General features: G+C 47.4%; 1 protein-coding gene across 2 annotated transcripts in view; it reads right to left on the bottom strand.

Moving 5' to 3' along the window:
- Nucleotides 1-1,466: 1,466 nt before the first annotated feature.
- The window catches only part of THBS4 (thrombospondin 4), a 44,709-nt gene continuing 18,464 nt past the window's right edge, over nucleotides 1,467-27,711 (bottom strand). Inside the window, exons 3-22 of one of the 2 annotated variants that reach the window (XM_027607118.1) lie at nucleotides 27,441-27,688; nucleotides 25,043-25,151; nucleotides 24,578-24,660; nucleotides 24,194-24,245; nucleotides 23,780-23,982; nucleotides 22,157-22,294; nucleotides 19,780-19,848; nucleotides 17,876-18,028; nucleotides 13,979-14,083; nucleotides 13,093-13,200; nucleotides 12,690-12,849; nucleotides 10,606-10,724; nucleotides 9,680-9,732; nucleotides 7,016-7,209; nucleotides 5,862-6,040; nucleotides 5,187-5,235; nucleotides 4,893-5,089; nucleotides 4,099-4,271; nucleotides 2,219-2,358; nucleotides 1,467-1,689 (exon numbers count right to left, since the gene is read on the bottom strand). In XM_027607118.1, coding sequence (XP_027462919.1) covers nucleotides 1,628-1,689; nucleotides 2,219-2,358; nucleotides 4,099-4,271; nucleotides 4,893-5,089; nucleotides 5,187-5,235; nucleotides 5,862-6,040; nucleotides 7,016-7,209; nucleotides 9,680-9,732; nucleotides 10,606-10,724; nucleotides 12,690-12,849; nucleotides 13,093-13,200; nucleotides 13,979-14,083; nucleotides 17,876-18,028; nucleotides 19,780-19,848; nucleotides 22,157-22,294; nucleotides 23,780-23,982; nucleotides 24,194-24,245; nucleotides 24,578-24,660; nucleotides 25,043-25,151; nucleotides 27,441-27,688 — 2,594 coding nt within the window. In that variant the 3' untranslated portion in view covers nucleotides 1,467-1,627. The remainder of the gene's footprint in view (nucleotides 1,690-2,218; nucleotides 2,359-4,098; nucleotides 4,272-4,892; nucleotides 5,090-5,186; nucleotides 5,236-5,861; nucleotides 6,041-7,015; nucleotides 7,210-9,679; nucleotides 9,733-10,605; nucleotides 10,725-12,689; nucleotides 12,850-13,092; nucleotides 13,201-13,978; nucleotides 14,084-17,875; nucleotides 18,029-19,779; nucleotides 19,849-22,156; nucleotides 22,295-23,779; nucleotides 23,983-24,193; nucleotides 24,246-24,577; nucleotides 24,661-25,042; nucleotides 25,152-27,440; nucleotides 27,689-27,711) is intronic. The other variant, XM_027607119.1, reaches the window with a different exon arrangement.

Here is a 27,711-nt window from a genome sequence, read left to right as displayed (position 1 = left end):
CTCACCGAAAGTCAGATCAAGATACTGTAAGAATTCATCTCAGATTCACGTCCAGATCTGGTCAACACACCTTTCCCTTAGAGATTAGTGTATTTCCTGTCCAGGATCTGGTATGTACTTCGATGATGAGAATGGAATCTCTCAAGAAGTGGGTCTGTAGTTTTCATCACAGACTGCCTAGGAAAGTGCCAAAGACTCAGTAAAAGGGCATTAGAATCACTATAAAAGTCTCACCTAACTGTACTGTTGATAAAATGGGTGGAAGAGCTCCTAGAGTCCGTAAGGGCTCAGGAAATAATCACCTTTCACTGAGATACAAAAAGTGAGGAAAAAGGGTAAGATCGAAAGGGGATAATCTCTAACCATGTGAACTTGGCCTTCTGAGGTTTTTCGGGACGGGGAAAGGTTTATAGGTGTAGAACCACAGACTGGATAAAGCCCGTGACTGCAGCATGGCACAGAAATCCTTGGAAGGCAGCTCCTGGAGCAAAATCCCCCTGGGAGACGAAAAGTGTCGGCAGAGGGAACAGTTGGTAGACAGGCCTGAGTTCCGTCCACTCACTGACAATCTCGAGGTAGGAGACCCAGCGTTCTGCGGGACGAGGCAACATCTGTCTCTAGGCTTTACGTGTGTGGGCAGATACCTCGAAATCCTCCATATCTCATACTGGTCATGCATATGCCATTGTATTTTCTGCCTCCTGAAATCATGCTCAAATTGTGGCGACTGTGTCTTTCCTTATTTAGGATTTAAGAGACCTCCAGGAATTTGAAACAGAATTCTTGGGGAATTTATAAAACCTTGCCAGGATCTTTGCCTTACAAATGGAATGGTGAAAAGGCTAGTGTAGAGATGAGGCACATCTCTGCCCTGCACTGATGTGATGTCATGGATACCATCATAGCTGAAGCTGTTTCAGTTGTAGTAGGGCTTATAGGATCCATCTACACTACTGTCCATGTTACTTAAGAGGCAGCCAGCCCGCAAACACGTACTGCATATTTACTGTAGCCAGGTACAATGCTGGGCATGGGGGAGACGATGATAGTTAAGACAGGGTCCTTTAGCTCAATAAGCTTACATTCCACTAGGGGGAGCCAAATCTATTAAATAAGCGTAACAAGACGTTGAAGGTGCGGGTGTGGACGGTGTGTGGTGTGGGAGAGGGGGTCAGAAAGGATTGGACAAATTTGCTCCAGTATTGGTCAGGAAAAGTCGTGTTTTTGAGGCTCCTATGCCAGAAGAGGAAGGCTGCTGATGGCACTGTTAGGCTTTTCTGTGAAGCTAAGCTGGAGTGACCAAAGAGACCTCTGGCCTGAGCCTTCTGCCTCACGCACTTGCTCAATCTCACTGACCCCATCTGAGCAAAAAGGATGTCCCTGCAAGTTCAACATGCATCCCTCAGAGAACGGCACACACACCATCAAAGCCTGAGCCACACGTAAGCAATGTCTGAGTAACGTGCTTTTTAGAAATTATCTCTTCTTTATTGCCCCATTCATATAAAAAGTTTGATATATCTGGACTGGTAAAAGAAAGCCACAGTGTATATGAAAATAGTTGTACGAAGTTAAAAAATATATGGCTTTAGTGCTTGGAAAAGCAGTTACGGATTGCTTCCTTGGTTTAATTCTCCAGGTGATCGAAATTCTGGGTTTGAAACTCTTGGAAGTCCTCTGGGATGGTGTCTGCAAACAAAAACAGGCACGAAGGGGTTAGGAAGGCTCTTTCCCCTGGAATTCTGGTCCGGCTTGTGCTGTGCAAGCGTCCTGTAGGGGTCACTGCCAGCCCGAGCAACAGGCCCCAGAAGGCTCCACAGCCATTTTCTACCTCAGGCTGCTTTGCAAATTGTTGGCTTAAAGCCCAGGAGTGCTCATTCACACAGGCCTAAAGGAAATTAGCAGGCAGAATGGATTTTGAGTGTGATTATGTTTGAGCCATAAGAAAATAAAGGCTGCCCGTAAATTAAATCTGAATTTCTCACTGAACCCCCAAATCCTCAGCCAAGCAGTTAAATTCAATGAGTCTCAATTTCCTCATCTATCAAATAGGGGGAAGAAAAGATCTATAATTTACTTCAGTTACACAGAGATGGTTACATTTTAATGAATATGGGGCTTGAGCTTTGGGCTTCTGGGAGGAAAATGTGCTATAAAAATAAGGTGGTATTATTTAATTCTAGTAATAATATTGTATAGTAACAAGAAGGTATGTTACCATTGCAGCGATACTTGAGGTTGGACCAAATGATGTTTTCTTGGGAGAAGCAGAACACGCCAAGCCGGCCTCCACGCATGGTGGTGTCTATGGTGACCCCGGAGTCAGCCACCAACTCGGAGCCTTCATAAAATCGCACTCTGTAGACAACACAGCCCAAGCTGGTCACCATGAAACTCAAACCAAGGTCAAGGTCAGACCCACTTCTTTGCGGTTTCATGATCCATTTTTCACAGGCCTGGACTGTGCTCTAGCTGTTGCCCCTTCCCTACTAGATTGGGAGCTCCATGTGGTCAGGGACTGTATGTTCATGCCCTCCCATATTCTCTCTCTCCAAAGGCCCAACATGATGTTGGGCACAGAGTCCAACTTGATGGGTACCTGCTGAGGAGTTAAATCACAGTATGACCCAAGACCAAGACACTTGGTGACCTCACTGTCCTCTGGGTTACCTTGTCTAGACATCATGCTTAAAAACCACTGCTTTTCCTTTGGTCTGAATGATAGACTCTGGTAGACTCTCAGAATAGTGATCCCCATCAGGAGCAGTAGTGCTCTGTAAAGAAGGCTTTTAGAAATTTGTGGGGACATTTCTGGCTGTTTCTCTGGCATTTTATGACAGAAGCCAGGGATACTGAATGGCTTGCAAGGCCCTGGAGAGAACAAGAAAAACTTGTCTTGCACCCTATATGCTTTATGGAGTGTTCCTCCAGACACTTGCGTAGGTGAAGAGCCCAATTATAATTATCTGGACCTAGAACTGAACTTCCTTTTACTTGTTTACATTAAGTATTTTTTTTGCACTGTTTTAATATATACTGAATTTTCTGGGGTAAACTGAGAAATTATGGAGCACTTTGTTTTGCTTAAAAAGAGCTGTTCTCCCTTTTAGACATTAAGTCAGAGGCAGACCAATCTGCATTAGAAGGTCACTGCTTCTATTTCATGTTGTGTTGTGGTGTAGTGGTGTCTAAGCATTTGCGTGATTTTGTTATAAATTACTATTTTTCTATTATAGGTGTTAGGGATCAGATTGTATTTTCTATGATTTCATTTTGGGACAGAAAAGGAGGCATTAGGCTTTGCAGGACTGAGAACGTGATCGTCTTACTGTGCGACAACAGTACATTGGACTTAACGTCTCATAGAAGAACAAAATGTGAATTAGCCATCAGGATTTTTTTTCCTGCGAGGCTGCCTTCCTGCCCTGGTCAGGAGATAGCAATTGGTACTCCTTCCTCAATGCATTACGTAAACCAGCGTCAGTGTTGTTGATTTGCAAGTTTGAGGACCGACGAAGTAAGTACGTGGTCTCAATTTCAAGGATTCAGCCAAAGCCATCCATTGCTCTTGAGAATACTTTTTAGTATTTGTTTTTTTAATAGTCCTAGAGGGAAAGGAGGCAGATTGTATGGGCTCACATGAAGATCAGTTCCTGCCACGTGTGGGAAGACCTGGCAGCCCAGAGACCAAGAGCTCTAGGCACTGCCTTCATAGCGTTTCTAGTCCAGCAGGGAAGAGACTGTGAGGGACTCACCACAATAAGCCGCCATCCAGGGCAGGTGTGGATGGGAGGCTGAGCCGGAGCTCCCCAGTTGAGCCCCTCCATCCTCCAATGCTGAGACCACTTCCCCCCCCGCCCCCATCTAGAAGGTCCCTCTATCCCCACCTTGGCCCTAATGTCCAGGTGGTTAGTCTGAGCTTGGGTGTCTCCTTCCCACTTCTTTACTGTGGGCCATAGCCTGACATCTTGGAAGTCCCGGCATGCCCTTGGAAGCCATCCTGGGTCACGACTGCTTGGGACAGCAAAGGCCTTGTGATGCAGAATGCGGGTGGGCTTTGCTTCAGGTGCAGGGTGAGGAGACAGGTCCTCCACGTACCTGATGTAGCCCACCTGGGGCCTGTGCTGCAGGAACCAGCGGTAGGATACCTTGTCCTTCCAGCCCACATTCCTCGAGTCCTTCCACAGCAGCCGGACCTGGTCACTGGTGTCCCCAGTGTGCCACAGGGAGTTGCGGAGATGCTCCCCGGGACCGGTCTTAGACTTAACAGCCTGGAAAGGCCATAGGCAAGGTTTTAGAACAGAATGCACAGCCCACCCTTCCTGGGTCCCTGGGGTGGTGACTTCATGGTTACAATCTGGCTGCCTTGGATTTAGATAGCCCATAAACACTTAAATGCCCTTTCTACTGAGGTGACCCTTAATCCTTGAATCCTCAGCACTGGCCGATACCCCATTAACCCATTCCCTGCTTTTCCAGCTGTAAATCCAGTGCTCCCCACATCTGTCCCATGAGTGCTCTGAAGTCTGCCTTTTCTCCCAGCAGGAGGGACAGAGACAGCATCTTGGCCCTCCTAGCCAGAGCTGGCCCCAGCTCGGTAACAGATGAGCCAGTTTCCGGCATAGTGCACCTGCTGACATGCCCCCAGAGCTCCCCCAACTGGTGATCCCCACTCGGGCTGATATTCTCCCCGTCAGTCACCCAGAGGTTAGGATGTGGCTTGTACACAGGAATGAAGGCAAGGCCCTGGGTGGGCTCTGGCGTTCCCTGCCCTGAACTCTAGCACAAACCCCTCAACTTCACAGATGAACTAAATGCCCTATGGGAGAACAGGACTTAAAAGGAGGGTAAAGGGCACAGAGGGGAGATGAGTGACTGAGAACAGTGGCTACCTTCAGCTGGATGCCGGGCTCGGCAACAGCCCGGAACGGCGTGGCTTGCCAGTACGTCTGCTCTGTCTGCTTCCACATGACCACGTAGAAGCTGGAGCTGTCTTGGTAACCAAAGATGAAGCCGGCATAGTCGTCGTCTGTCTGGGTGTTCACGTGGAAGGTCCCTTCAAAGTCAACTCCGTTAAACGCCGTGTACCCTGGAGGGATCAGAAGCGGATCAGAGAAGCGGACCAGCCACGTGAGTAGCTGCAAAGACTGGATTCTCGCCACATGGTGTGGAGGCCCTGGACCTACCTACTGCCAGGCCAGGATCGCTGTTCATGGTCTGCACAATTTCCATGCCCTGTAGAGAAAGTTGAAGGGGTTAAGGGCCATCGTAGGGGGTGGAGAAGCTCAGAGGAGGTCCCGAGCCTCCGGCGCACTGGGGAGTGGTCAGCGTGTTCTGACCTCCACACAAAGACTGCATTATCTGAGCAACTGCTCTACCCTATTATGTGCTCCAGGAAAGCACAGACTTGTGAGGAAAAAAAGAAAGCGGAATAGAAATAATTTTGCTAGAACTGTAATGAAGGGTCTGTTGAATCAGCTTAATTTTGAGAGAACATACACTTCTAATGAATGTGACTTGCTGGGTAAAAAATCCAAGCCTCTCTGTGCCTGCCTTCTGGAGTTTCCCAACCAGGAGGAGGTGGGGGAGAGATCAGGAGCATGGCTCTAGGGCCAGACTGCCTGGGTCCTCATTCCAGCATTCCCAGGCACTCCCTGGGGTGCTCCCATGAGCCAGCACTTCAGATGGATGCGGCTCCGTGTCACGTGTGAACCGGGGCTAGTGGCAGTGCTTTGTCATAGGGCCACTGTGAAGAGTCCGTGCAGTGTGGGATGGTGCACCCTCTCACGGTTACCTGCTTCTCCCAGAAGGGCCTGTGCTGAGAGGCAGAGCTGAGCTGCTGCCAGCCACGTGGCACATACCTGGTTCAGGACTACCCAGTTGGGATCGATCTGGGCGTCCCCTTCAGGGTCCAGGACCACAGTCTGGTAGGCTCTGAAGTCGGTCAGGGTGACCTCTGCATTCTCCGGGCAGACATCAATCCGATCGATGACCTGGTCCTGGTCAAAGTCTGTCTCACAGATGTCTCCCACGCCATCGCCTAAGTGGGGTTCGGGAGGACGAGAGGAGCTGGCTACTGCCCACACACACCACGGCTCCTTGCCAGAGACAGGGCTGGGCAAGGAGCCGAAGGGAGCCCATGCTCCACCTCCAGGGCGACGGTTTGCAACCCACGTGGGCAGAGGAGCCCAGAATTAGCCATGGCTGAGGTGGCCCCGGGCCCCACCCTGCAGTCTTCATGGTGAGTTGGTAAGCCCCACTGTATGTGACCAAAAGAATTTCCTGGGGACAGAGTGAAAGGCAACTGTTCAAAACTGATCTTATAAGAAACCCTGCATGTTCTCTGAGGACACTGAGGTTTACCAACTGCTGGATCTTAAGGCTGACCTTACATAAGCACATGTCTGGAGCACTTTCTCTAGAATGTATGAAAAACAGGGAAACTACTGTCGCCAGAGTGTCTGTAAGATCATAATTTCTGCTGATCCTGAGGCTGAATCTGGCTCGTGGTATGTTTTGTGCAGCTCACATGGTATTAACATACTTGAATTAAATACTGCAGAGCCGTGGATGGACATGCCTCACTAACTCGCCATGTCCTCACTACTCTGTCTCATTTCTGGCTTTGTGCATGCTTTTCCTTATCGGCCTGGCCCTCGCAGCCCTCTGAGTTTGTGAGCCCATCTAAGCCATTGGCTGCTGTGCCCTTCTCTCTGTCCTGCTCCTCTTCTGTGACTCCTGGTGGAGAGGAGCAAGCAAGATGGTGGAGCAGTTGCCCAAGCCCTTTGAGCAGGAGCATACGGGCTGCTTCCCTGTCCCATGTGACCTCATCCCAGAGCTCCTCAGAAGCTGTAAAGCAGCCCCTCTCTGAAGAGTTAGAGAACGGTGTCCACCGGCTGTCTACTGTCCACAGAAGCCGTGGCTGCTCAGAGAAGCTCTGGGAGAGGTGTGCTGCCGTGTGCCCGGCTGAAGGGAGCCTGGGGGTCCCATGCAGCCCTGGGCTGAGCCCACTTACTGTTGCTATCCTCCTGGGCTGGGTTGGGGACCAGCCGACAGTTGTCTGGTCCAGGGGGCACCAGGTCTGGGATGCCATCATTGTCATCATCATCATCACACTCGTCGCCAATCCCATCCTTGTCAGTGTCCAGCTGGGCGCTGTTAATGACAGTGGGGCAGTTGTCGGTGCTGTCCTGGTGCCCATCTCCATCACTGTGGGAGAAAGAAGAGGAGATGTGTGGCACCGGTGAGCAGAGAACAGGGATAAGAAACCGAGTGGGGGTTTGGGAGCTTGTCTTTTGTCAAACCCCTATGTCTTCAGACCATTCTCCTACTTCCTCATCTTGTTGAAACAAGCAGATCATATCCTACTGAAGAAGATGAAGGCTGATTTCTGATTTTGTGACCAGATGCTCCTATCAGTCCCTGGGGACTATAATCAGTCCCCCTCCCTGCCCAACCCGGAAAATGTACAAGGGGAACAAAGGTTGAAGGGCAGTGAGCCAGGCTGGCTCAGCCGCTTACCAGCATGTGACCCCTCTTTGGCTCAGTGTCCTCATCTGTAAAATGGGCATAACAGAGCCTACCTCATAGGGTTGTTACAAAGATTGAATGCTTACGTGATGAGAATTTTGCATATTACATTTGAACATATGATAAAGCATTTCTACGTGCTGGCTCCTACAATGTCTTCCATTCCTCTTCCCATTCCCTGGCCAGCAGACCCAAGAAGGATCAGCTGTGAATGCCACAGGGAGAACGGCAAAGAGACGAGGGCCGCCCCTTCCTGAGAGGGGAGCATGGAGTCTGGGCTCACTCCGGCTCTCAGGCACTTCTCAGAAACCTCATTCTCTCCCCACGTGACAATTCATTTTTTCCAGGCCTAATGGCCACCCAGGGATGAAACTGCCCTGTCCCCAGAGGTTCCCCTGAGTTGATAGAGGCCTCCCATGGCTGCTCTGAATCAGAACGGATGCTCCTTTCGCCCCACTCCTCCCGTGGCTTGTCCCAGGCAAGGGGAGGACGGGGGGAGGGAAGTTAGAGACCAGTCCATGCCCTTCAGATCAGATGGGTCCCAGAGGAAACGAGGCCCACCTGGACAAGCAGAAGGTGACACAGCTCAAAGAGTGGAATGCCTGTGCCTATAGCAGGGCTGTTTTTTAAGTCATACGATTGAGCTATTTCCATTAGCGGCCATTCTACAGCCTTGAACATTTTAATGCAAAAACAAGCAGTTCCTGTCCTCCTCCCCAAGGTTCAAGCTTGTGGGAACTAAAATGGAGCAGAATGAGTCATGTATTTTAGGCAAATATCTAGAGGCTGGGTAGGATATTTTAGAGATTCTTTGGATGGCAGTCTGTGCAAGAGGACCTGCAACAGGGAACATTCTTGATGTCCACCACTTAGCGGGGCTACAGGGTACCGGTCCCACCTGGCATGCAGAAATGGCGACGTCCTATGGCAGACTCTGTTGCTGCCTTGCCTCTCCTCATGTGTGGTAACAGTAACGCAGCTGCGGTTGGCTGCAGGTCACCCAAGGGCCGGCCTTCTGCCGGGAGCTTTACCTATTTTTTCGTTCATTCTTACCCGAAGCTGCAAGGGACATTTCATTCTCTCTATTTTGCAGAGGAAGAAATTGAGAGTGCAATTCAAAAACCCATTTAAGTTCGCTTGGCTCACGTGGACTCGGCCTCAAGGACACTGAGCACAAGGACCGAGCTGGGGCTTTCTCGGAGCTGTCCTTGCACAGGGTTTGGCTCAAGAACCACTGGCTATAGGGCACCCTCGGAGAGGAGGTCGGGGAGGGAAGCCCTGTTGCTTCCTGCTCTGCCTTCCCGAGTCCCTTCCCTCTCGCATCCCGTCCCGCTGCCTCTCTAAGCCTTCCCGCTGCAGATGAAAGGGGACAGAGCCTTGGACCGCAGGCGCCTCCAGGACAGAGGTGCGCTTGTCTATGTTCTTGGTGATGTTCCGACAGCATCTGATCCAGCCCCATGTCTTAATATAGGACTACCTCCACGTGGGGCTGGGAGGGTTGACAAAACTCATTTGCCCAGAACACTACCGCCAAGTAACGAACACGGAATGAACAAATTCCAAAGACAATGAAATCACAGTGACCCCTCAGCAAACTGACAGCTTTCTATCTTGGGATAGTGGTGAAGCTTTCCCGAGCCAAAAGAGTATAATAATAAGAGAGCTAAACCTATTGAATGCTTCTGTGTAAGCGAAACCGTAACCTGCACTCTTTGTCAATTAACTCAATCTTCACAACAGACCTATGAGCTACATGCCACTGTCATCCCCATTTTTCCAATGAGACTTCTGGGGCACAGAGACCGGTGACTTGCTTAAGGCTAGCTAGTTTGTAAGTGAAGGGGCTGGGATGTGTATCTATCTAGCTGTGTCATCCAGACTCCAGCTCTGAGGCATGATGCTCTACTGCTTCTGTCATTCAGTCTCACTCGATGGAGTACCTCGTGGCCCCTCCTGACACTGTCACCCGGCTATAGAGAACTTTCAAGGAGGTGTAGTGACCCTGACCAGAGGCAGGGCTGCCGTCCCCCCAGCAGCTCAATCTCTCTCAATCTATTCGGAGACATCCCAAAGCAAGGCAGCAGCAGAGAGCTCTGAAGGCTCTGAATTTTTCATCTGGCCCTAATGCAGCTGGGAAAATGCTCCCTACCTGTCCTGATTGGTGTCACAGGAGTCCCCAACCAGATCGTTATCCACATCAGACTGCAAAGAGAATAGAACATGTTATTGTTTATCGCTGGGCCTTCATGCACAGAATGTTCTGGAGAAGGCAGACCTGGCCCATCATCACTGCATCTCAAGAATTATTTCTCTGGAATTGGGTTGGTGCAGAACTGCAAAAGGACAACACCATATTGGTGTAGGCACAATGCTGAATTGTCAAAAAAGCCTTCCGAAATACCAAGCCACATGGCTGGGCTGCCTACACACCAGATGAGCTGATTGGAGAGGGCGCCGGGGCAGGATGGTGGCAGGTGGAGACGTGGAACTCTGGCACAGGTCGGAGGGGAGCCAGCCAAAGGCCTGGGGGCAAGGCAAACTGATTTTGCTTTGCTTCTGCATGTTGGAATTGAGCCAGAATGGGAGTGAGTCACGGAGGGCAACGATGACGCCCCTCTCGCAGGGCTTTAAAAATACATGACACATCCCATCCAGCTATCCAGACAGGAAGGAGGAGTGGGAAGGGAAGCAACGTGTCGCTGACTGAACCGCGTCGGAGGCGTCCGCACACAGGCTGCGTAGGGTTGGGGGCTAAAAGAACACAAGGCTCCCAATGGTTAGCTGCCACGTTGCACGCTCCTCTCAGAAAAAACAACTGGCTTGGGGCATCCCTCAACTGCTGCTCCTCACCTCACAGGCAGTCTGCAGCCTGTGAGATCTGTCCAGAAGGCCTCAGCATCCCCGTAGCGGCCTTCCTAGAACCTCCAGGCCTGAAGTACGCAGTCCCACCACCTCCGCTCCAGTAGGCATATGGCAACAGCGAGGAGCTGAGCTGGTGTCTTTAAGCACTTGTCATAAAGACTTTTTGCACAGGGGAGCTCAGCCTAGAGTCTGAATACCCTGAATGCTACTCACCTGATTAGGGTTGCTGACATCAGGACAACTGTCACAGGCATCCCCCACGCCATCCCCATCCCTGTCCTGTTGGTTACGATTGGGAACTTTTGGGCAGTTGTCCAGAATGTTCTTTATTCCTACGAGAAAGGAAAGCTTCCCTGAGTCAGGTGAACATCGCAGAGAGGTTTAGAACACAGACTTCTAGGTGCTAAGAGATCAGGCCTGTACCCAGGCACATGGGGAGACTTGTGCCTGGGCCATCGTCCCAGGGCCACTACATTTCTCCGCAGTTATCTGCAAGTAACACCAGAGGACGGATTGATTCTGGGAGACTTAAAATGAATGGTCACCTGAGGCCTTTATCCATGGAATTTTAAGTTGTCTAAGACGTCAAGGGCTACCACGGCAACCAGACGAGGAGGTCATGAGGGTGAGGTGGGCTGGCCCGGGAGAGGGACCTTGTGGGGATGTGAAAAAAGACTGGGATCTGAAGGCAGGCGCGGTGGCGTGCTGAAGCCAGGCCCACCGTGCCCTCTCTTCTCAGCTTTGTCTCATCATGTCCTCTCGCACCAGCAGCTGGTAATCAGTCACGGAGGGAGTGGTATTTCTGTCACGGAAACTGGCAAATGCTACAACGTGGGGCTTTTTTGTTTTGTTGAGCTAGTTTGCCAGCATAACCCTGGATCTGGCCATCAGTCAGGCCTGTAGAAGATGAGGTCATGTTTTAGGGAGTGTAGGTATTCTGGAGTGGGGTGTGTGTGTGTGTGTGTGTGTGTGTGTGTGTGTGTGTATGTGTGTGTGGTGTGTGTGTGTGTGTGTGTGTGGTGTGTGTGTGTGGTGTGTGTGTGTGTGGTGTGTGTGTGGTGTGTGTGTGTGTGTGTGTGTGCGGTGTGTGTGTGTGTGCGGTGTGTGTGTGTGTGTGGTGTGTGTGTGTGTGGTGTGTGTGTGTGTGGTGTGTGTGTGGTGTGTGTGTGTGTGTGTGTGTGGTGGCTGGTTGGGTGGAGGGGAGGGTGTACATTTCTGGAAAGATTTTCCTTCAAGGCCCTTGTGATGTAAAATGTTTTTCAGAAACTACCAGATCCAGTCTATACTTTGACGATAGTCATCTATGTGTTATGGAAGCGATACAGAAACAAATGTCCTTCGGAGCGCCCGGGTGGCTCAGTCGGTAAAGCGGCTGACTCTTGATTTCGGCTCAGGTCATGATTTCAGGGCCTTGAGATCAAGCCCCGTGTGGAGCTCAGCAGGGAGTCTCCTTGAGATTCTCTCTCTCTCTCTCTCCCTCCCCCCATCCCCTGCACTCTCTCATTCTCTTTCAAATAAATAAATCTTAAAAACAAACAAACAAACCCCAAACATGTCCTTCTTCACATCCCGAGAGGCTCCAGCGCTCCGGCTGTGCTCCAGGGGGTGCCATTCCCACCGCCCACACTCGAAGGCCCCTTCTGTGGAGCCAGGAGCAGGGTAATGCAGCTTCCCTGCCTCCACCTTCTTCCCAGAATAGGCAGGACATGGACACGTCTCCCAGGAGATCCCCGATTCTCTGCAGGAGGAGCCAGACCCAGCTGTAGCCTGAGACCCTGCTCAAGGTCCCCTCATTCCACTCTCCACTTCGAGGACTCCCAGGCATGGAAAGGATGCTGGTGGGGGTGGTGGGGAAAGAGACACTTTCTTTGGGAAGACAGAGGCCCTACAAAGACACAGCCCTGACAAGACACTGCTTGAAGTAATTCCTACAAAATTTCTGGCCATGATGTAGAGTTCCAGAAACACCCAGGATTATTAAATAGGGGAGTGGGTTATGGAGTCTCCTCCCACAGAAACAGGTGGGCCAGGGGCCCCTGGGTGGCTCAGTGGGCTAAGAATCTGGCATCCGGCTCTGTACTGGATGTGGAGCCTGCTTAAGACTCTCTCTCCCCCTCTCCCTGTCCCCACCGCTCCGTCTCTAAAAAAGAAGAAACAGGTGGTCCAGACACAAGCTTCGGGGAAACACTCGGTGTGGGAGGCCTTCCGAGCCAACAATTCTATTTCTGCTCCTAACAGACCACAAGGGCAAAAGGACCAATGAGTCCCAAATAAAAGACAAAGCAAGACAAGCCCACCATCTCCATCCATGTCGTCATCACAGGCATCTCCTTTTCCATCCCCATCAGTGTCTTTCTGGTCATTATTCAGGACATTCCGGCAGTTATCACAGGCATCCCCAAAGATATCTTTGTCACTGTTCCTTTGGTCCACGTTGTGAATCAGGACACAGTTATCCTAAAGGATTGGAAGACCAAACATTTATTCAGACTATCCTGAAGCCCTCCTAAGGTTGCCGGTCCCATGCTGGATGCCAGCCAACCTCCGCCCCCATGGGCATGAGCAGTCAGTGCTCGGGGTAAAAAGTCACAATGCCACAGGATCACCGGCACGGAAACGAACACTTCGGATGACTCATATAAATAGGTGACTTCCCGGGCTTTCTTCCACTATCCTGGGCCCTCCCGATGGAGCCAGTACCTGCTCATTGAGGATCCCGTCTCCATCGGCATCCTCGTCACAAGCATCCCCAATGCCATCTCTGTCTGCATCTTCCTGGCCAGAGTTGGGCACATACTTGCAGTTGTCCTGGGGAGAAGAAACAGGGCTCAGAGAAACATCTACATCTGACTCTTTTTCAACTTCATTGATGCATAATTGACAAAACTGTAACATATGTGAAGCGTACAGTATGATTATTTAACATACATTTATATTGTCAGAGGATTCCCACCGTTAACACGTCCAGCTCCTCACATATACACCTTTTTTTTTTTTCCCCTGAGAACATTTAAGTTCTGCCCTTTCAGTGAATTTCAATTAGACAGTACTATCAACAAAAGTCACATGTTATACATGAGATCTTCAGACCTTATTCATCTGATCCCTGAAAGTCTCTACCCTTTTATCAACTTCTCCCTATTTCCCCCACCCTCATCTACCTCAGTCTTACGTCAGAAAGGATTTCCAACCTCAAGACTGACGGCAGCTGCCTGACTTCATTGTGGATGGCTGTTTTGCGAAGTGTGAGATGTAGCTACTTGAAAAATGCCATTTTCAATGGAAGCCATAGAATCTCTCCTCCAGAGGGCACCTGGGTGGCTCAGTTGGTTGAGCGACTGCCTTTGCTCAGGTCATGATCCTGGAGTCCCGGGATCGAATCCCGCATCGGGCTCCCTGCTCGGCGGGGAGTCTGCTTCTCCCTCTGACCCTCCCCCCTCTCACGTGCTCTCTCTCATTCTCGCTTTCTCAAATAAATAAATAAAATCTTAAAAAAAAAAAAAAAAAAAAGAATCTCTCCTCCAAAGAAGATAGGGCTCCGGAAAGCCACGGTGGGTGTAGTTTTTCTCCCATGCGCCCTGTTTACCTTCTTGCAGTTCCTGGCGGAGCACGGCAGTTCTTCGTCAGGGTAACTGTCGATGTCCACGTCCTTCCCGCAGATGTAGCCATCACCAGCCCACCCGACGCCGCACTGTGAAGGCAAAGTGCAGCACACGCTTGAGGAGCTGAGCCTAGGGGCGGGGGGGCGGGGGCGGGAAGGACTGACAGGGCCTCTGCTCTGAACCTGTGAATCCTTGCTCTCCTGTGCACATCGCCAGAGGGAGGGTCCAGAGCGACACGGTGTTGTTGGGTAGGATTCTATAAAACTATTATTTTTTTGAATAGTCTAATGAATCAAAATGTGCAAAGAGACATAGAGTGAAAACTCCTTCCCATTCCTGTTCTCTCAGCTCAGGCCATCCATTATTCTTTTTTTTTTTTCCTTTAAAGTTTTTATTGTTATGTTAATCACCATATATTACATCATTAGTTTTTGATGTAGTGTTCCATGATTCATTGTTTGTGCATAACAGTGCTCCACGCAGAACGTGCCCTCTTTAATACCCATCACCAGGCTAACCCATCCCCCCACCCCCCCTCCCCTCTAGAACCCTCAGTTTGTTTCTCAGAGTCCATCATCTCTCATGGTTCATCTCCCCTCCTTCATTCTTCCCCTCCTATCTTTTTTTTTCTTAACATATATTGCATTATTTGTTTCAGAGGTACAGATCTGTGATTCAACAGTCTTGCACAATTCACAGCGCTCACCAGAGCACATACCCTCCCCAATGTCTACCACCCAGCCACCCCATCCCTCCCACCCCCCCACTCCAGCAACCCTCAGTTTGTTTCCTGAGATTAAGAATTCCTCATATCAGTGAGGTCATATGATACATGTCTTTCTCTGATTGACTTATTTCACTCAGCATAACACCTTCCAGTTCCATCCACGTCGTTGCAAATGGCAAGATCTCATTCCTTTTGATGGCTGCATAATATTTCACTGTGTGTGTATGTATGTATATATATATACATACACACACCACATCTTCTTTACCATTCATCTGTTGGGCCATCCATTCTTCTATATACTCTAAGAGATAACACTATGCACAGACAAGCAAATACACTTTCTTTTTTCTTTTGACACAACTGAGAGCATATATACCCACTGTTCTGCACTTTATTTAAAAATATTAGTATCGGGCGCCTGGGTGGCTCAGATGGTTAAGCGTCTGCCTTCAGCTCAGGTCATGATCCCAGGGTCCTGGGATCGAGTCCCACATCAGGCTCCCTGCTCCTTGGGAGCCTGCTTCTCCCTCTGCTTCTCTCTCTCTCTCTCTCTCTGTCTCTCATGAATAAATAAATAAAATCTTTAAAAAAATATTAGTATCATACTTTGGAGCTCTTTCCATATCACTCCATGTAGATTCATGCCATTCTTTTTAATGGTCACAGATGCATCATACATAAAGTGGTATGCGTATGTCTCCATGAATTCAACCAGTCCCCTACTGGTGGGTGTCTGGCTTTTTAAAACATTTTTTTCTATTACAAACAATGCTACAACAAGGAATTCTAGTACATTTGTCCTTCTGCACCTGTACTGGTTTCTCAGTGTGGAATTCCTGGTTCAATAGGTCTTTGTAATTTGGAGTTACTGTTGAAATGTTCTCCACGCGATTGTCTAATTTCCTCTCCCAGCAGAAACAAACGTGTGTGGCTTTTGTGGTACTTTCCTCATCATTCTTGAACTACAGTCCGAGCTCTGAATTTAACAGTCTTCTAGACCAGTTCCCACCAAAATAAATAAATAAATAAATAAAAATAACCTTCCAAGGTGCTTTACCTCTATTCATGCTCTTTTAACAGAAAAAGATTCCCCCGGGTGCAGTGTTGGGTCTGCATGTTCTCTTTGTCTCTGGAAGAGTCTACCCAAGTATCCTGCCACTACCAGCCACTGACTTCACAGCAAGAATAACAGGCAGTAACAGTTAGCCTATATCAGACTGTATAACCATTGTCTCCAATCCGTCAGTGATGCTGCAAGGTCACTGTGATCCCTTGTACCAGAGACAACTAGGCTCTTGAGCAAGGATCACTGGCAAACCAGAGAGAAAAGAAATGATTCCCTCCGTGGGGCCCTGGGCATGAGGTGGGACCTGGGAGCCAGGCCCAGGATAGGCACCTGCGGGGGGGCGAGCAGGCAGGACAGCAGGAACACAGAGGAAGACGTCTGGGAAAGAGGAGGGAACCAGAAATGCAGGGAGAGGGCAGGGAGTCTGAGGAACAGAAGCAGGGCCAAGGGAAAAGAACCTTCCACGAATAAACGTTAAATTTCCTGGCTTTGCTAATCAAAATAAGGTGATTAAAGACCAGTGACTTCCTAAGCAGCAGCCTGCCTGTTCTCAATCATCCAGGCTCTCCTTCTGTTCTCAATCATCCAGGCTCTCCTTCTGTAACCAGAAATTTAGAAGGCAGGAGGCCAAAGACGCCCCTCCCGTAAGGGCCCCTATTTCCGCTCAATTGCTTCGGCGGGCCTTCAGAAGGCCTGGAAAGCTCCGCTGTGGGGTATGGTCCTTGACTCATTTTAATGAAGAAAAAATTTCCTCTAGGAACAAATACATTTTCAATGAGCCATCTTCTGGCAGATTAAATTATTTTAGTAGTCACACCAAGTATATTAATCCTTTCCCATCTGTCGTTGTGCCTTATTACAAATTCAAAAACATATTAAGAGCCCCATCACCCACCATCCCAGGGAAGTCATTACTTTGTTCACAGCAAATTAGGATTTACACATAGACTTGCCCTCGCCTCTCAACGGTAACAAACATGCCCAGGCAACAGGAATTAGGAAAGTTGTGGGGTTTTCCCGTCTGACCCGGCTTGCTCCTTCGTCAGGACCTTGTTACGGACTGTCTGTGCTGCCCGAGGGAATGGATGCTATTATTACATTTCTTCCTTTCACTCCGTGCTGATTGTTGTCGTTTTCCCTATTTGAAAAGCGAAATGCTCACTATAGAAAGTTTTGCGAGCCTAACGTCGAAGAAGTCTAAGTTTGAGGTAGAAAGAAGGATCAGGTGATCACTGTGAACCTGCAAATCCCAGAACCCAAAGGGCCCCTGCCGAGGGTCTGGCTTAGTGGGAAGGATGGACAGGATGAGCAGCTGAGTGGTGGCTGTCTCAGCACCTAGAAGCCCTGGGGCCTCTGGGGCCTGGGATCTGGAAGTGGATGGCAGGCATGGGCCGCCTTCTTCACCTACAGCCCACCACACCCCCGCCTGGCATGAGGCTGGTGTCGGCCCAGGACCGTCCCGCTCTCTTGCCCCGCTGCCTCCTCCCCGGATCGGCTGCAAGGTTGGGAACTAGAGAGGAAGAAGAGTGACCGTCCACTGAGCTGTTCCTGAATCCGGGTGCAGACGGACACGGAACAGTGCCGTGCGCCCCTTCCTGCTCACTGAGGGGAGAGGGGGGCCCTCGGAGAGTGTCTGACAGCTTACCCCTTCGCTGCCACCCGCTTCCTGCAGTAGGAGGCCAGATTCTGAGGACCACTAGAAAGGACGGCGGTGTGCTTCTAAGTTACACAAGCAAATAGGGGGGTAGACAGAGGGAGGGAAGGAGGCTCCTTCCCTTCCTGCTGCTCACTTCTTGGCCCTTTGCAGAGGGTGCCCGGGGGCGCGGGCCTCCGCTGCTGACGTACCTGAGGATATGGTGTCAGACCCCCGGCAAGAGGAGAGAAAAGGCAGCTGATGTGAGATGGACTTGTGATTGCTCTCCAGGAGCACAGCGAAACCTGTTACTATTGCATTCTGTGTTTATCTCCACGGGAATGTTTTCACTTTTCTTTTGCTTCCCTATTGGGAAGCAAGTAGAACCCGAGGAGGGGAGATATTTAAAACGGAAGAGAAAAACATGGTAAAGCAGGTGACAAACAACTCACCACACATGTCACATCCCCCTGCCTCTCCTCGATGCACTGTGCGTTCACACTGCAGGGATTCAGCTCAGGATTTCTGCAGCTTCTTTCGGTTTTGCATCCCCTTGTCTGATCACCCGTGTACCCGGGTTTGCAGGGCCCACAGCGGTAAGAACCCTGCAGGGAGCAAAGATCAGCTGGTGAGCCAGGGGCTCAGAACTGGGAGCAAAGCTACCGTGATCGTGTTTATTTTCACATGTACTTGATGATGCCGAGAGGACGTGACACTCGGGGCTGCCTCTCCGAGTATGTGTCCATCTCATAAGACTGTGGAGTACGGAGGAAGACACCACCAGCCTGGAGGCTGCTGCGAGCCACGCATGAGGGAAGAAGGCTGGAACGAACCCCTGTCACTGGCCTGCAGCTCCAGTGTGAGGACATGAGGGGAAAGGGCCGATGGTGCCAGTGAAGCCCTGGGAGGCAGAGTGAGAATTTATTCTGGGGACAAGGGAGGGGATTTGAGTGAAAAGCCAGTAAGGGGAAGAAAAAGGTTTTTTAACCGTTCTTTGTTTTTTTTTTTTTTTTTTTTTTTTTTACAATTGAGTGACAGAGAACAGGTGTACAGAGAAATGTCAGTGGCCTTGCTCTGAGAATTCTCGATGAGCGAGGCAGCGATGGGGCAGCCCGGCAAATGAGCTGTCAGCTCCACGGCAACGGCACCGTGAAGGCCAGCCAGGACTCTCCGGTTTTTTTTAAACAGCTTGACTGAGGTCAAATTCACATTTCATGAAAGACAGCCGTGTAAAGCCTACAGTTCAATGATTCTGGTCACTAGCAACCTCCTACTTGCCACATCCTAAGGATGCTCTTCGGTGGTCTTTCTTGATCTATCAGCCTCACTGGACTGCTCCGTGGGGCCAGTTCTCGCCTCTTCTCTGCTCCTGCTCTTTTGCCTCTGCCCCTTCTTGAGGTTCTCTGGAGTTCCACTTTCTAGAAAGTTCCACTGTCTAGGTTCCTTCCCCCAGGGTGGTGTAGTGATTCCTGTTAGGTCGGTGTCTCCCAAATCTGTATCTGCTCACTAGGGGAGACAGCCCTGGGGAGAAGCAAAGAAGCAACAATCCCCGCCCGTTCCGAGGCAGCAGAGTGTGTGGATGAGAACACAGGCTCCGCAGCCAGATGGAAGCCTTAGGGGATGAGTGGCCTGGGTCCCATTACTTTTCCGTAGCCTACTGTCTTCAAATGATTTATAGTGCCTAGTGACAGAGTGATTGAGAGGATTCAGATACGTGCCTTGTTATTTATAAAATGTTTTTACATTCAAGACAACTAGGAACCTAGAGATGGAATAACTTCACCAGGGACATCAAGTTGGAGGCCGCCATTCCATCATGGAATCAGTGGCTCTCTTGTGGACGGTTTACTGGGCCACACCTCTATGTTGCAATCAGTGGACAAGAAATTTCAGAAATAAAACCACATTAAATATATACATTTTAGAACCCTCCCCCAGGGCTAAGCATTTTAATATAAATGACTTTTGAAAAGATTTCTAAAAATAATGAATACTCTGTGGGGATTGTGTCATCACCAATAAAATGCATATTCTGAACCACATAAACCCAGAAGCTCTTCACATTTTTAAAATACAAGAACAATGTTTTATTCCATACATATTTTTCTGAAAGCCCAACATGGCAACTTTGATATAAAGTCTGGCACTTATAAAATTTTTCTTACATAAAAATTACTTATAAAATTACTCTTATATGGAAAACTATTTTTCAACATAAACTTTTATCTTCATTTGCCAATCAAATATATTGTGCCCATCCGTTGTTCTATGTGTGTTTTGGGGTTATGATTCATAAACACACACTTGTTTTAATCACTGGTCTGCTTTGATAACATCATCCATGAAAAGTACTTACCAAAGTGTTAATACAGATAGAATTGAGAACACATGCTCCATTTCGACACTCATCAATGTCAGTGCAGACCTAGTGCAGAAAAGTTTAGAGATATTCTGTTTAAGCAGAAATGCAAATAAATTTTGCTTTGCGAGCTTTGTGTGAGGGCATGGAATTTCAGGTTCAATGCTAATAGGAACATCACTTTAGCCACCTCGTTGTGTTGGACCGGTCTGTGCTTAACCCAATTTCAAGGGATAGCTGCAGACTTGGTATTTCAAGTTGTTCAGAAAACACAACCGGTATGGTTAATCTGTTCTACAAACCTTTAACTCAGGAAGATTCTTCTCTATCCTGCTTGGTACTCCGTGTACTGCTGTCTGAGGATTCCTAGCTTTCTTCAATTCCGGAGAATTCTCAGCTTCCCTCTGCTCCTACTCTTTCAGTCCTTTCTTTGGAACTACAAATTAAGCAACTATTAGACTTTCTCATTCATCTCTTCTTTTGACTCTTAACCTCTTGTTCATATTTTCCATATCTTTATTTCTCTGTGCTGCATTCTGGATGATTTCCTTAGATCCACCTTCCATTCTATACATTCTCTGATAGCTGTCTTGCCCAGCTATTGGGTTTTGTGGGTTTTTGTTGGTTGGTTGGTTGGTTGGTTGGTTTTAAGTAGGCTCCCTGCCCAGTGTGGAGCCCAACACAGGCCTTGAACTCATGACCCTGAGATGAACACCTGAGTTGAGATCAAGAGTCAGATGCTTAACCAACTGAAGCACCCAGATGACCCCCGCCAATCTATTGAGTTTTTAATGTCAATGATTACATTTTTCATTGAAGAAACTTGACTATTTTTCAGAGTTCCCTTTTTTTTCACATTGCCCTATTTTTTAGTTATGGTATCTATTCTTTCCTTTTTCTCTTTATCCTTTTGAATTGTTTTATATGTACCATGTTTCCTCATGGTAACTTCTTCATGTAAATCACCATTTTTATTTATGAACCTATCTTTATTGGCTCTGTTTTCCCATGTTCCACTGGCACTGAGTTTCAGAGTTCTTCACAAGTGGTATGGCTTTGACATTAGCCAGGGCCCTGGGGATTTTACTGCTCCAGGGATAATTTTTTCTGTTAATTTTCTGGCTTGTATTCCCCATTATATGTGTAACATAGATTTGAAACTCTTAACAGTACGTGGTACAACCCTGGAGCTTTGATTTGTTGTGAGCAATTTTCCTTTTTGTCAACCATGTCTCAGAGATGACATCCAGCTTCCTTGTCGCTTGTGGGGGGCTAGTAGTTTTCTCATCTCCTTCTAATGGGTAGGGTAGCTCTTTGAGGCCCGTGTCTTTCTGAAGGGATGTTATGTCTTTCTCAAGATCCGCATAGATGCTGAAACCCTGGATCCCCACTCCAAGGGCCTACACCCTGCTTCCACCTCCCATGAGCATGAATTTGTTAAGGTGTAGTGAGTGGCTTCCTTCTACTTCCATTCAGTCTACTATATTGTTGGTAATCTTACTAGCTCACATAAAGCACCAACTATTTCATTCTGTCTATTTTCCTTGGTTTAGTCTTGGAGATTTTGTCTTTAGAAGAGAGGAAGAACAACTCTGTGTCATTACTCTAATGGCTTCTTGTCATTCCTGTGTGTCCAGCCTGCCCCCCTTTTCTAGTCTAAAAAAAATGATGCCCTTTAGAATCCTTTGATAGGTGGCTAGAAAATAATGAACTCCTGTCCTTCTTCAAACCTAATAATTTCCCTAAGGTAGTAAAATATATTTATAGACCAACCATTTTTAAGGGCTGAAAACATCAAAAAGAATTTCACAGCCAGTCAGTTAAATAATGGCCAGGATATAGTAGAACATTTGGGAACAAATGGAGACTGTCACAAAGTGCTCAAGTGCTTTATGGCAATTTATAGCTTATATAAGAAGAAGAGGGGTTTCCTCAGGGGATAATTTCTACTCCTGAAATCCTCTCATCTCTGAACTAGCTTCTTATCAGCAACAGTGACTCTATAAAAGTGACCTAATTTTTCAAAGCTTTTGTTTCCCTGATTCTCAAGTTATTCTGTGGGACAAAATGTTCAACAGCTAACAGAAAGGACTTGAAATCACACCACATATTTAATATTACCCCACTCATTGTTTTCCTAGCGACACTCTATTATCCTGATTTAACAGCTTCCTTCCTGCTAGACATCATGAACATATATGCTCAGAAAGGAGTCGGAAAGCGTCCTCATTTGCCTACCGTGCACCGTGACATTCCACGTGGCACTTGGCAGTTCAAAGAGGTTATAATGAAAGAGGTGGGAAAAAAACAAAGTTTTTCTGTTTGTAATTCAGATTTAAAAAAAATGAATAGAAAGACCATCACTTCAGCCCACCTGCTTGTTTGACTTGGCAAAACTGATGCCGACACCCTGTACCACGGGCCCGGTGAAGCCCACTGGGCAGGGCTCACATCGGAAGCCAGGAGCCAAGTTCACGCAGCGCACGCCTGGGTAGCAGGGATGGTATTTGCACTGGGAAGGAAACAAAACAAAACAAAACAAACAAACCCCAAAGTCTTTAGCTACACAGGGAAAACACAAACTTTCATTCATCTATTCAGACATGCTTATTTACTTAACTATCCTAGACACACGCAGTATGGGGTTGCCTTTTAGTGGGCTTTGCTGTATCGCAGAATAATGGCATGGCCAAGTGAAAAGGTCCTTCATGATCACCAGTCTACCTCCCCATGTCAATTCCCTGATATTCTACCTTGTAATGTAAAAATCACCATGAAGGGGTGGGGGGATGGGTTAGCCTGGTGATGGGTATTAAAGAGGGCACGTACTGAATGGAGCCCTGGGTGTTATACGCAAACAATGAATCATGGGACACTACATAAAAAACTAATGATGTAATGTATGGTGATTAACATAATAAAATAAAAAAAATAAAAATCACCATGAAAGGACGGTTCTCCTGGACCACTTGTCAGCTGGCTGTTAGATTAATCCAAACACAATGCTGAACCAACTTCTCAAATGAAGAGATCCAGAGAAGACAAAGCCAAGGTACTTGTGTTTTTGGTAAGATGTGGTCTATCAGGGTCTGTGCCTCCTTTCATGCCCTGTCAAAGCCATGGCTCTTCCAAAGCTCTTGGAGTCTAGGAGACTGTTTTTTTTTTTTTTTTTTTTTTTAACCACCTCAGCTAATGTAAAAAACATGACCACTTCCTGCACTTTCAAAAGGAGGAAAATTCCAGCTCACAGACAGAAACCAGATGCAGTTCTGTGAAACACGCACGATGATTCTAAAACTGAGGGATCACTACAGACCATCTTAATTGCTTACTACCCTCCCCTGGCCTGGTGGGAAGGGAAAGGCATATTTCTGATGGTAGCCTTGCTACCTATGTGAACACTGCTTTGGGACTGGACTACCGACTGGCTAACCACGCCCTTGAATCAGTCTCCTACGGAGGCTTCGCAAGCCGGCCAAACAGCCTGTACTCGCTGTATGTGTCTTTCTGGCTCCATCCTTCAGCACTTCTGATTACTCACAGGTTATAGAACCTCCTTAACAGGGCTTGTTGGTTTGAGAGTCCCTTCTGCATTTCTAATTTAGGAAGGCTGAAGAAATTAGTTGCAAGCCCTGAAATATACCCTAACACAGATCTTCCTCCTCCCACATATGTAGAAGTGTAGAAAAATCAAAACTGTAATGTTGACTGCATACGAGAAATCATCAATGTTGGAGTACAAATGTCAGCACGGTAGCAACATGGCCCAGGGGAGCAGCTGGAGACATGGAGAGGAGATATGATGAATGCAGCCACAATGGTGCGTCATGCCTCCTTCGTCCCCCTGCTCCCGGTCCCTCGTGGTCTCTAAGGGTTCAGGAGGGTGTAGTTTTTATGTCACCTGGAGGACACCCCAAGTCATCCCTTAGTCATCCACCTGGCTGTAGGGTGTCCCAGATACTTAGGGAGCCTCTACCCCATCAAGTTGAACTTTTACCTCATCAATATCAGAACAGGTGATCCCATTTCCTGTGTAGCCGTTGGGGCAGGGCCCACATTGGAAGCCATCTCTGGTGTCCATACACCGGACACCGCGGAAACATGAGTTGGAATCACAACGGCGCACTGGGGGTGTTGGGGGTGCTGGGGGTGCCAGGGGCACCAGTGTGTTTGGGGTTGGGGACTGAAAGCTGAGTGGACCTAGAGAAAAACAATAATCCACATACTTAGTGACCACCAGAAAAACAGCTGATACAAAATGAAATTTGGCTTCCCAACAAGCTCTCCCTTCCCTCCAACTCTGTGCCAAACGTCCAGAAACCATAGTCAATGTAGCCTCACCCCAGGTCCTTCATCTATCCTCACATGCCCATACAACTCAGAACGAAGCTGTTATTGGAACAGCACTTACCACAAGCCTGGCACTCAGCTATAGTGTTTCGCAAAAATGAGGTTTCCTTGACCTTTAGAAATGGGAAGGGAAAAACAAGATGGAAAAGGAGGATCTGATACGTAATCCAGGAATGAAAGAATTCACGTGTAGCAATCTAGTAAACCCTTCTTAAGGAAGTGCTCAGGTAGCCCTTGAAGGCTCCCTCTCTGCTCGGAGCCATGGTGTGTTTCTCACACACCTGTCCCCCATTTCCAGAGCCCTAAGAGAGACCTCCAGGGTGGTGCACGGGGCCACTGAGGTCTGCCCCCTCGCCCGCCTCCCCACCTCTGCAGTTCCACTAGCTTGTACAGTGAGTTGCTCTGGCAGGACTAGGGTTTTCTGATGCTTTGTCCTCGTCATTACCTGCTGTCTCAGAAGATCCTTCACCTCTCCCAGCAGCTGGTTTAGTTGCGTCATTTGCCCCAAGAACTGCCGATTAAAGTCTCCTGTAGCAATAATAAAAGACAAGGAGCATTCAGCCACGAACAGATGCTCCTACAGTGGCTCAAAAACAAATGATTTCCCAGAGAACCATCATGACAAATACCTAGGGCACAGGAATTTAACTTGGGGTTAATTCATCTAATTCACCTAAAAAATGATAATGATGCCACTGGCTGTTAGCCCAAATTCTTGAGTTATAAAAATAAAAATTGCAATGGCGATATTTCTTGTCCTGGACTTTGGTACAAAAGCCTGATTTCTATAGACACATCCTATCAGGATGCTCTGCCGAAGTCCACCTTTCAGTGATGGGACCCAGGGCCCTTAGGGGCTGAGGCTTTATCTGGATTGATGGAGGCGTGCCAACTGCCCAAGAGCCCACACCTGTGCTTGTGGTAGCCAGTGGTTCACTCTGCTGCAGGAAGCAGTCTTGCAGGCTGGCCACCTGGAACAGCGAGCCTCTCACCACCAGCTTCAGCTCTTCCAAGAAGTCCTGGAAGAAATCACATTCATACCACACATTGCTGACACTGCTCAAAAGCCAATGTGCTTGCATACTCACCCAATTTTCCCAACAGACTAAGTAGCCCTGTATCCTTGGACTCTGACATCTTACATAATTTTGTGGGTTTGATTTCTTCCTAAAACCTGCCAGCCCTATCCTTTTGACTGAAGCAAATATGGAAGGAGCCAATAGCCTAGGAACATGTTAGCATCCAGCTTGGCCTGAGGGTTCATCAAGGTAGATCTGAGAAGAGGAAAGGCTTTGAGTTTCATGGTTAAACAAGTTATTTTGTGGCAGGAGCCTGTTAAGAATTGTCTGGAATTTGTTTATGGAGTTTAGACCGTAATAAATAAAATACTGATCTCAATTTTAAACACTATTGTTTTTAGGATGTCTTAACTCCAGGTTTTAGCAAAGTCCCTGACGGTCTTGGGCTAGGAGAATGAATAAACAGTATCTACTATGGTTATTAGGTAGCTGGAATCATATTTTTGCATTATGGGTTGATATCAATCATTCATTGTTAGTCACAACATCAATTTCCTCACCCCTTTATTTTATAACTTTTGATTGTACCATTATATATTCATGACAGAAAAAGTTTATGTTAATTGCTAATGTAAAGTCATCATCCTTATTTTAAAAATGAGGATGCTAAGGATTTTCAGAGGAATTCTACTTTTTAATTTAGCTAAGTTATGACATATACAACACGTGTTATATAACGGATATTGTTCTGGACATCCGGCTATGAGCTCTATGGAGGCAGGGCCATGACTATTTTGTCCACTATGCTTTATCCCTAATGCCTCGAATATAGCTATTTGTTAATTCCCTGAATAAATGAAGTGACTATGAAGATAGAGCACTGTAGTCTCTGACAGTCTAAGGATTTAGAACTTTTGAAAAAATTCTGATAAGTATAGTTTCTGATGACCTTGTCGTGGCTGACTCCTGGCTTTTAGAAATTGACTTATTTGGTGGTAGACACTAATTTCTGAAATGGCAGTGATATAATTTATATCATTCTGATTCTTTGGGCTACTTTGGGGATTCAGAAATAAAGTTCTGCATCTCTCTCTATTCACTACTCTTTTTCTATGTAAATCTATGCTTCGTATAAACATCTCTCTTTTTCTGCAAAAAGCAAAACAAAATCCTTGGATTTTAGCTTTCTTGCAATTTCTGCTTGAAGATGCTTCCTATTTTCCAAGCACAAAATTTTAGTATCAGATTCATAGTTTTTATATTATTATGTAAAACTTCTCAGCATTCCTAGTTGTAATGATTATTATTATTTACACCCAGCCTCTTTGTACAAAGGGTTCAGAGCAGCTTGTAACTCAAGCACATATAATAAAATAATAAAATAGAAATGCAAAATGAGGATTGAGGCACAGAAAAATAACATTATGGGCCATAACAGATGAACACAGTTACTGATTTTGGCATTGACTTCCACGTCAGATAAAATTCGGAAACTATGACCAGTAATAGTTATAATTAATGGAAAGGACAAAGAATGCTAGTTCTTTATAGGAAACAAACTACTTCCTAACACAAAATTTTAAAAGAAATACATGTGGCAATTTCTACAGTAGGTATCATGATATAATAAAAAATACCATCAACATGGCATAAAACAGACGACAGAGGTGATGGAACTATTAAGGCCTCATGGAACTAAGTTGGCAATAAGGTCCTTTTTTGTTAGGGACGCTCTAAAAAGACCTGTGAAAATGTTGTTCCTAAGTGCTTGGCAGTTTCCAATCATTCTTTATCACTTTTGTTAAAAATAATATCATTATAGAAAAATTAAAAGTAGATCCTATTGTCCTAAGATTTTGTTTTTGTTTTTTGTTTGTTTGTTTTAAATAATCTCCATGCCCAACGTGGGGCTCGAACTCACGACCCCACTCTCAAGAGTCACATGCTCTACCAACTGAGCCAGACAGGCACCCACTAAGATTGCTTTTTAAAAATTTTTGCTAATCCTTTCCAACTCCACAATTATATCCAAAAAGTCTTCACCTAGCAACTAAAGCAGACGCTTTCAATTTTAGCTTCCCATTAGTATTAGTATTTTAAAAAATACCTATGCCTAGGCACCACTTCAATAGATTCTGATTCAATTTGTCCTGAGGGTGGGCCCTCTAGTGATAGTTTGAGTTCCTCAGGTGATTCTAATTACACAGCCAGCCCCACTCCTGCCCTCTGCATTCCCTGAGCCAGGGCAACCCATCTTTCCACGTTGGAGAATGGTTTGTGGGTGCCTACCTGTGCCTTCCTCTGGAAAGTCCTCAGTTCAACGGACTCAGGACTCTGGGAGGGGCTGGAAAAGGCTCTGGGGAGATTGTGCACAGAATCCACTTGGGTACAGTCCAGGTAGAGCTCTACAGAGCCAGCCCCTCGCTGAAAGTTGGTCAGTCTCAGGAGGACCCTGTGCCGCCTGCCATCAGCCAGCTGTAAGTTGTTGAAAACCACCAAATGAATCTTCCCATCGTTCTTCAGGTAACGGAGGATGGCTGGAACCAAGCACATATCAGTG

This window comes from Zalophus californianus, chromosome 5, assembly GCF_009762305.2.
Source record: "Zalophus californianus isolate mZalCal1 chromosome 5, mZalCal1.pri.v2, whole genome shotgun sequence".
Classification (NCBI taxonomy): domain Eukaryota; kingdom Metazoa; phylum Chordata; class Mammalia; order Carnivora; family Otariidae; genus Zalophus; species Zalophus californianus.
The sequence above is the reverse complement of the archived record's forward strand: the minus strand, read 5'-3'. Positions and strand labels throughout refer to the sequence as shown.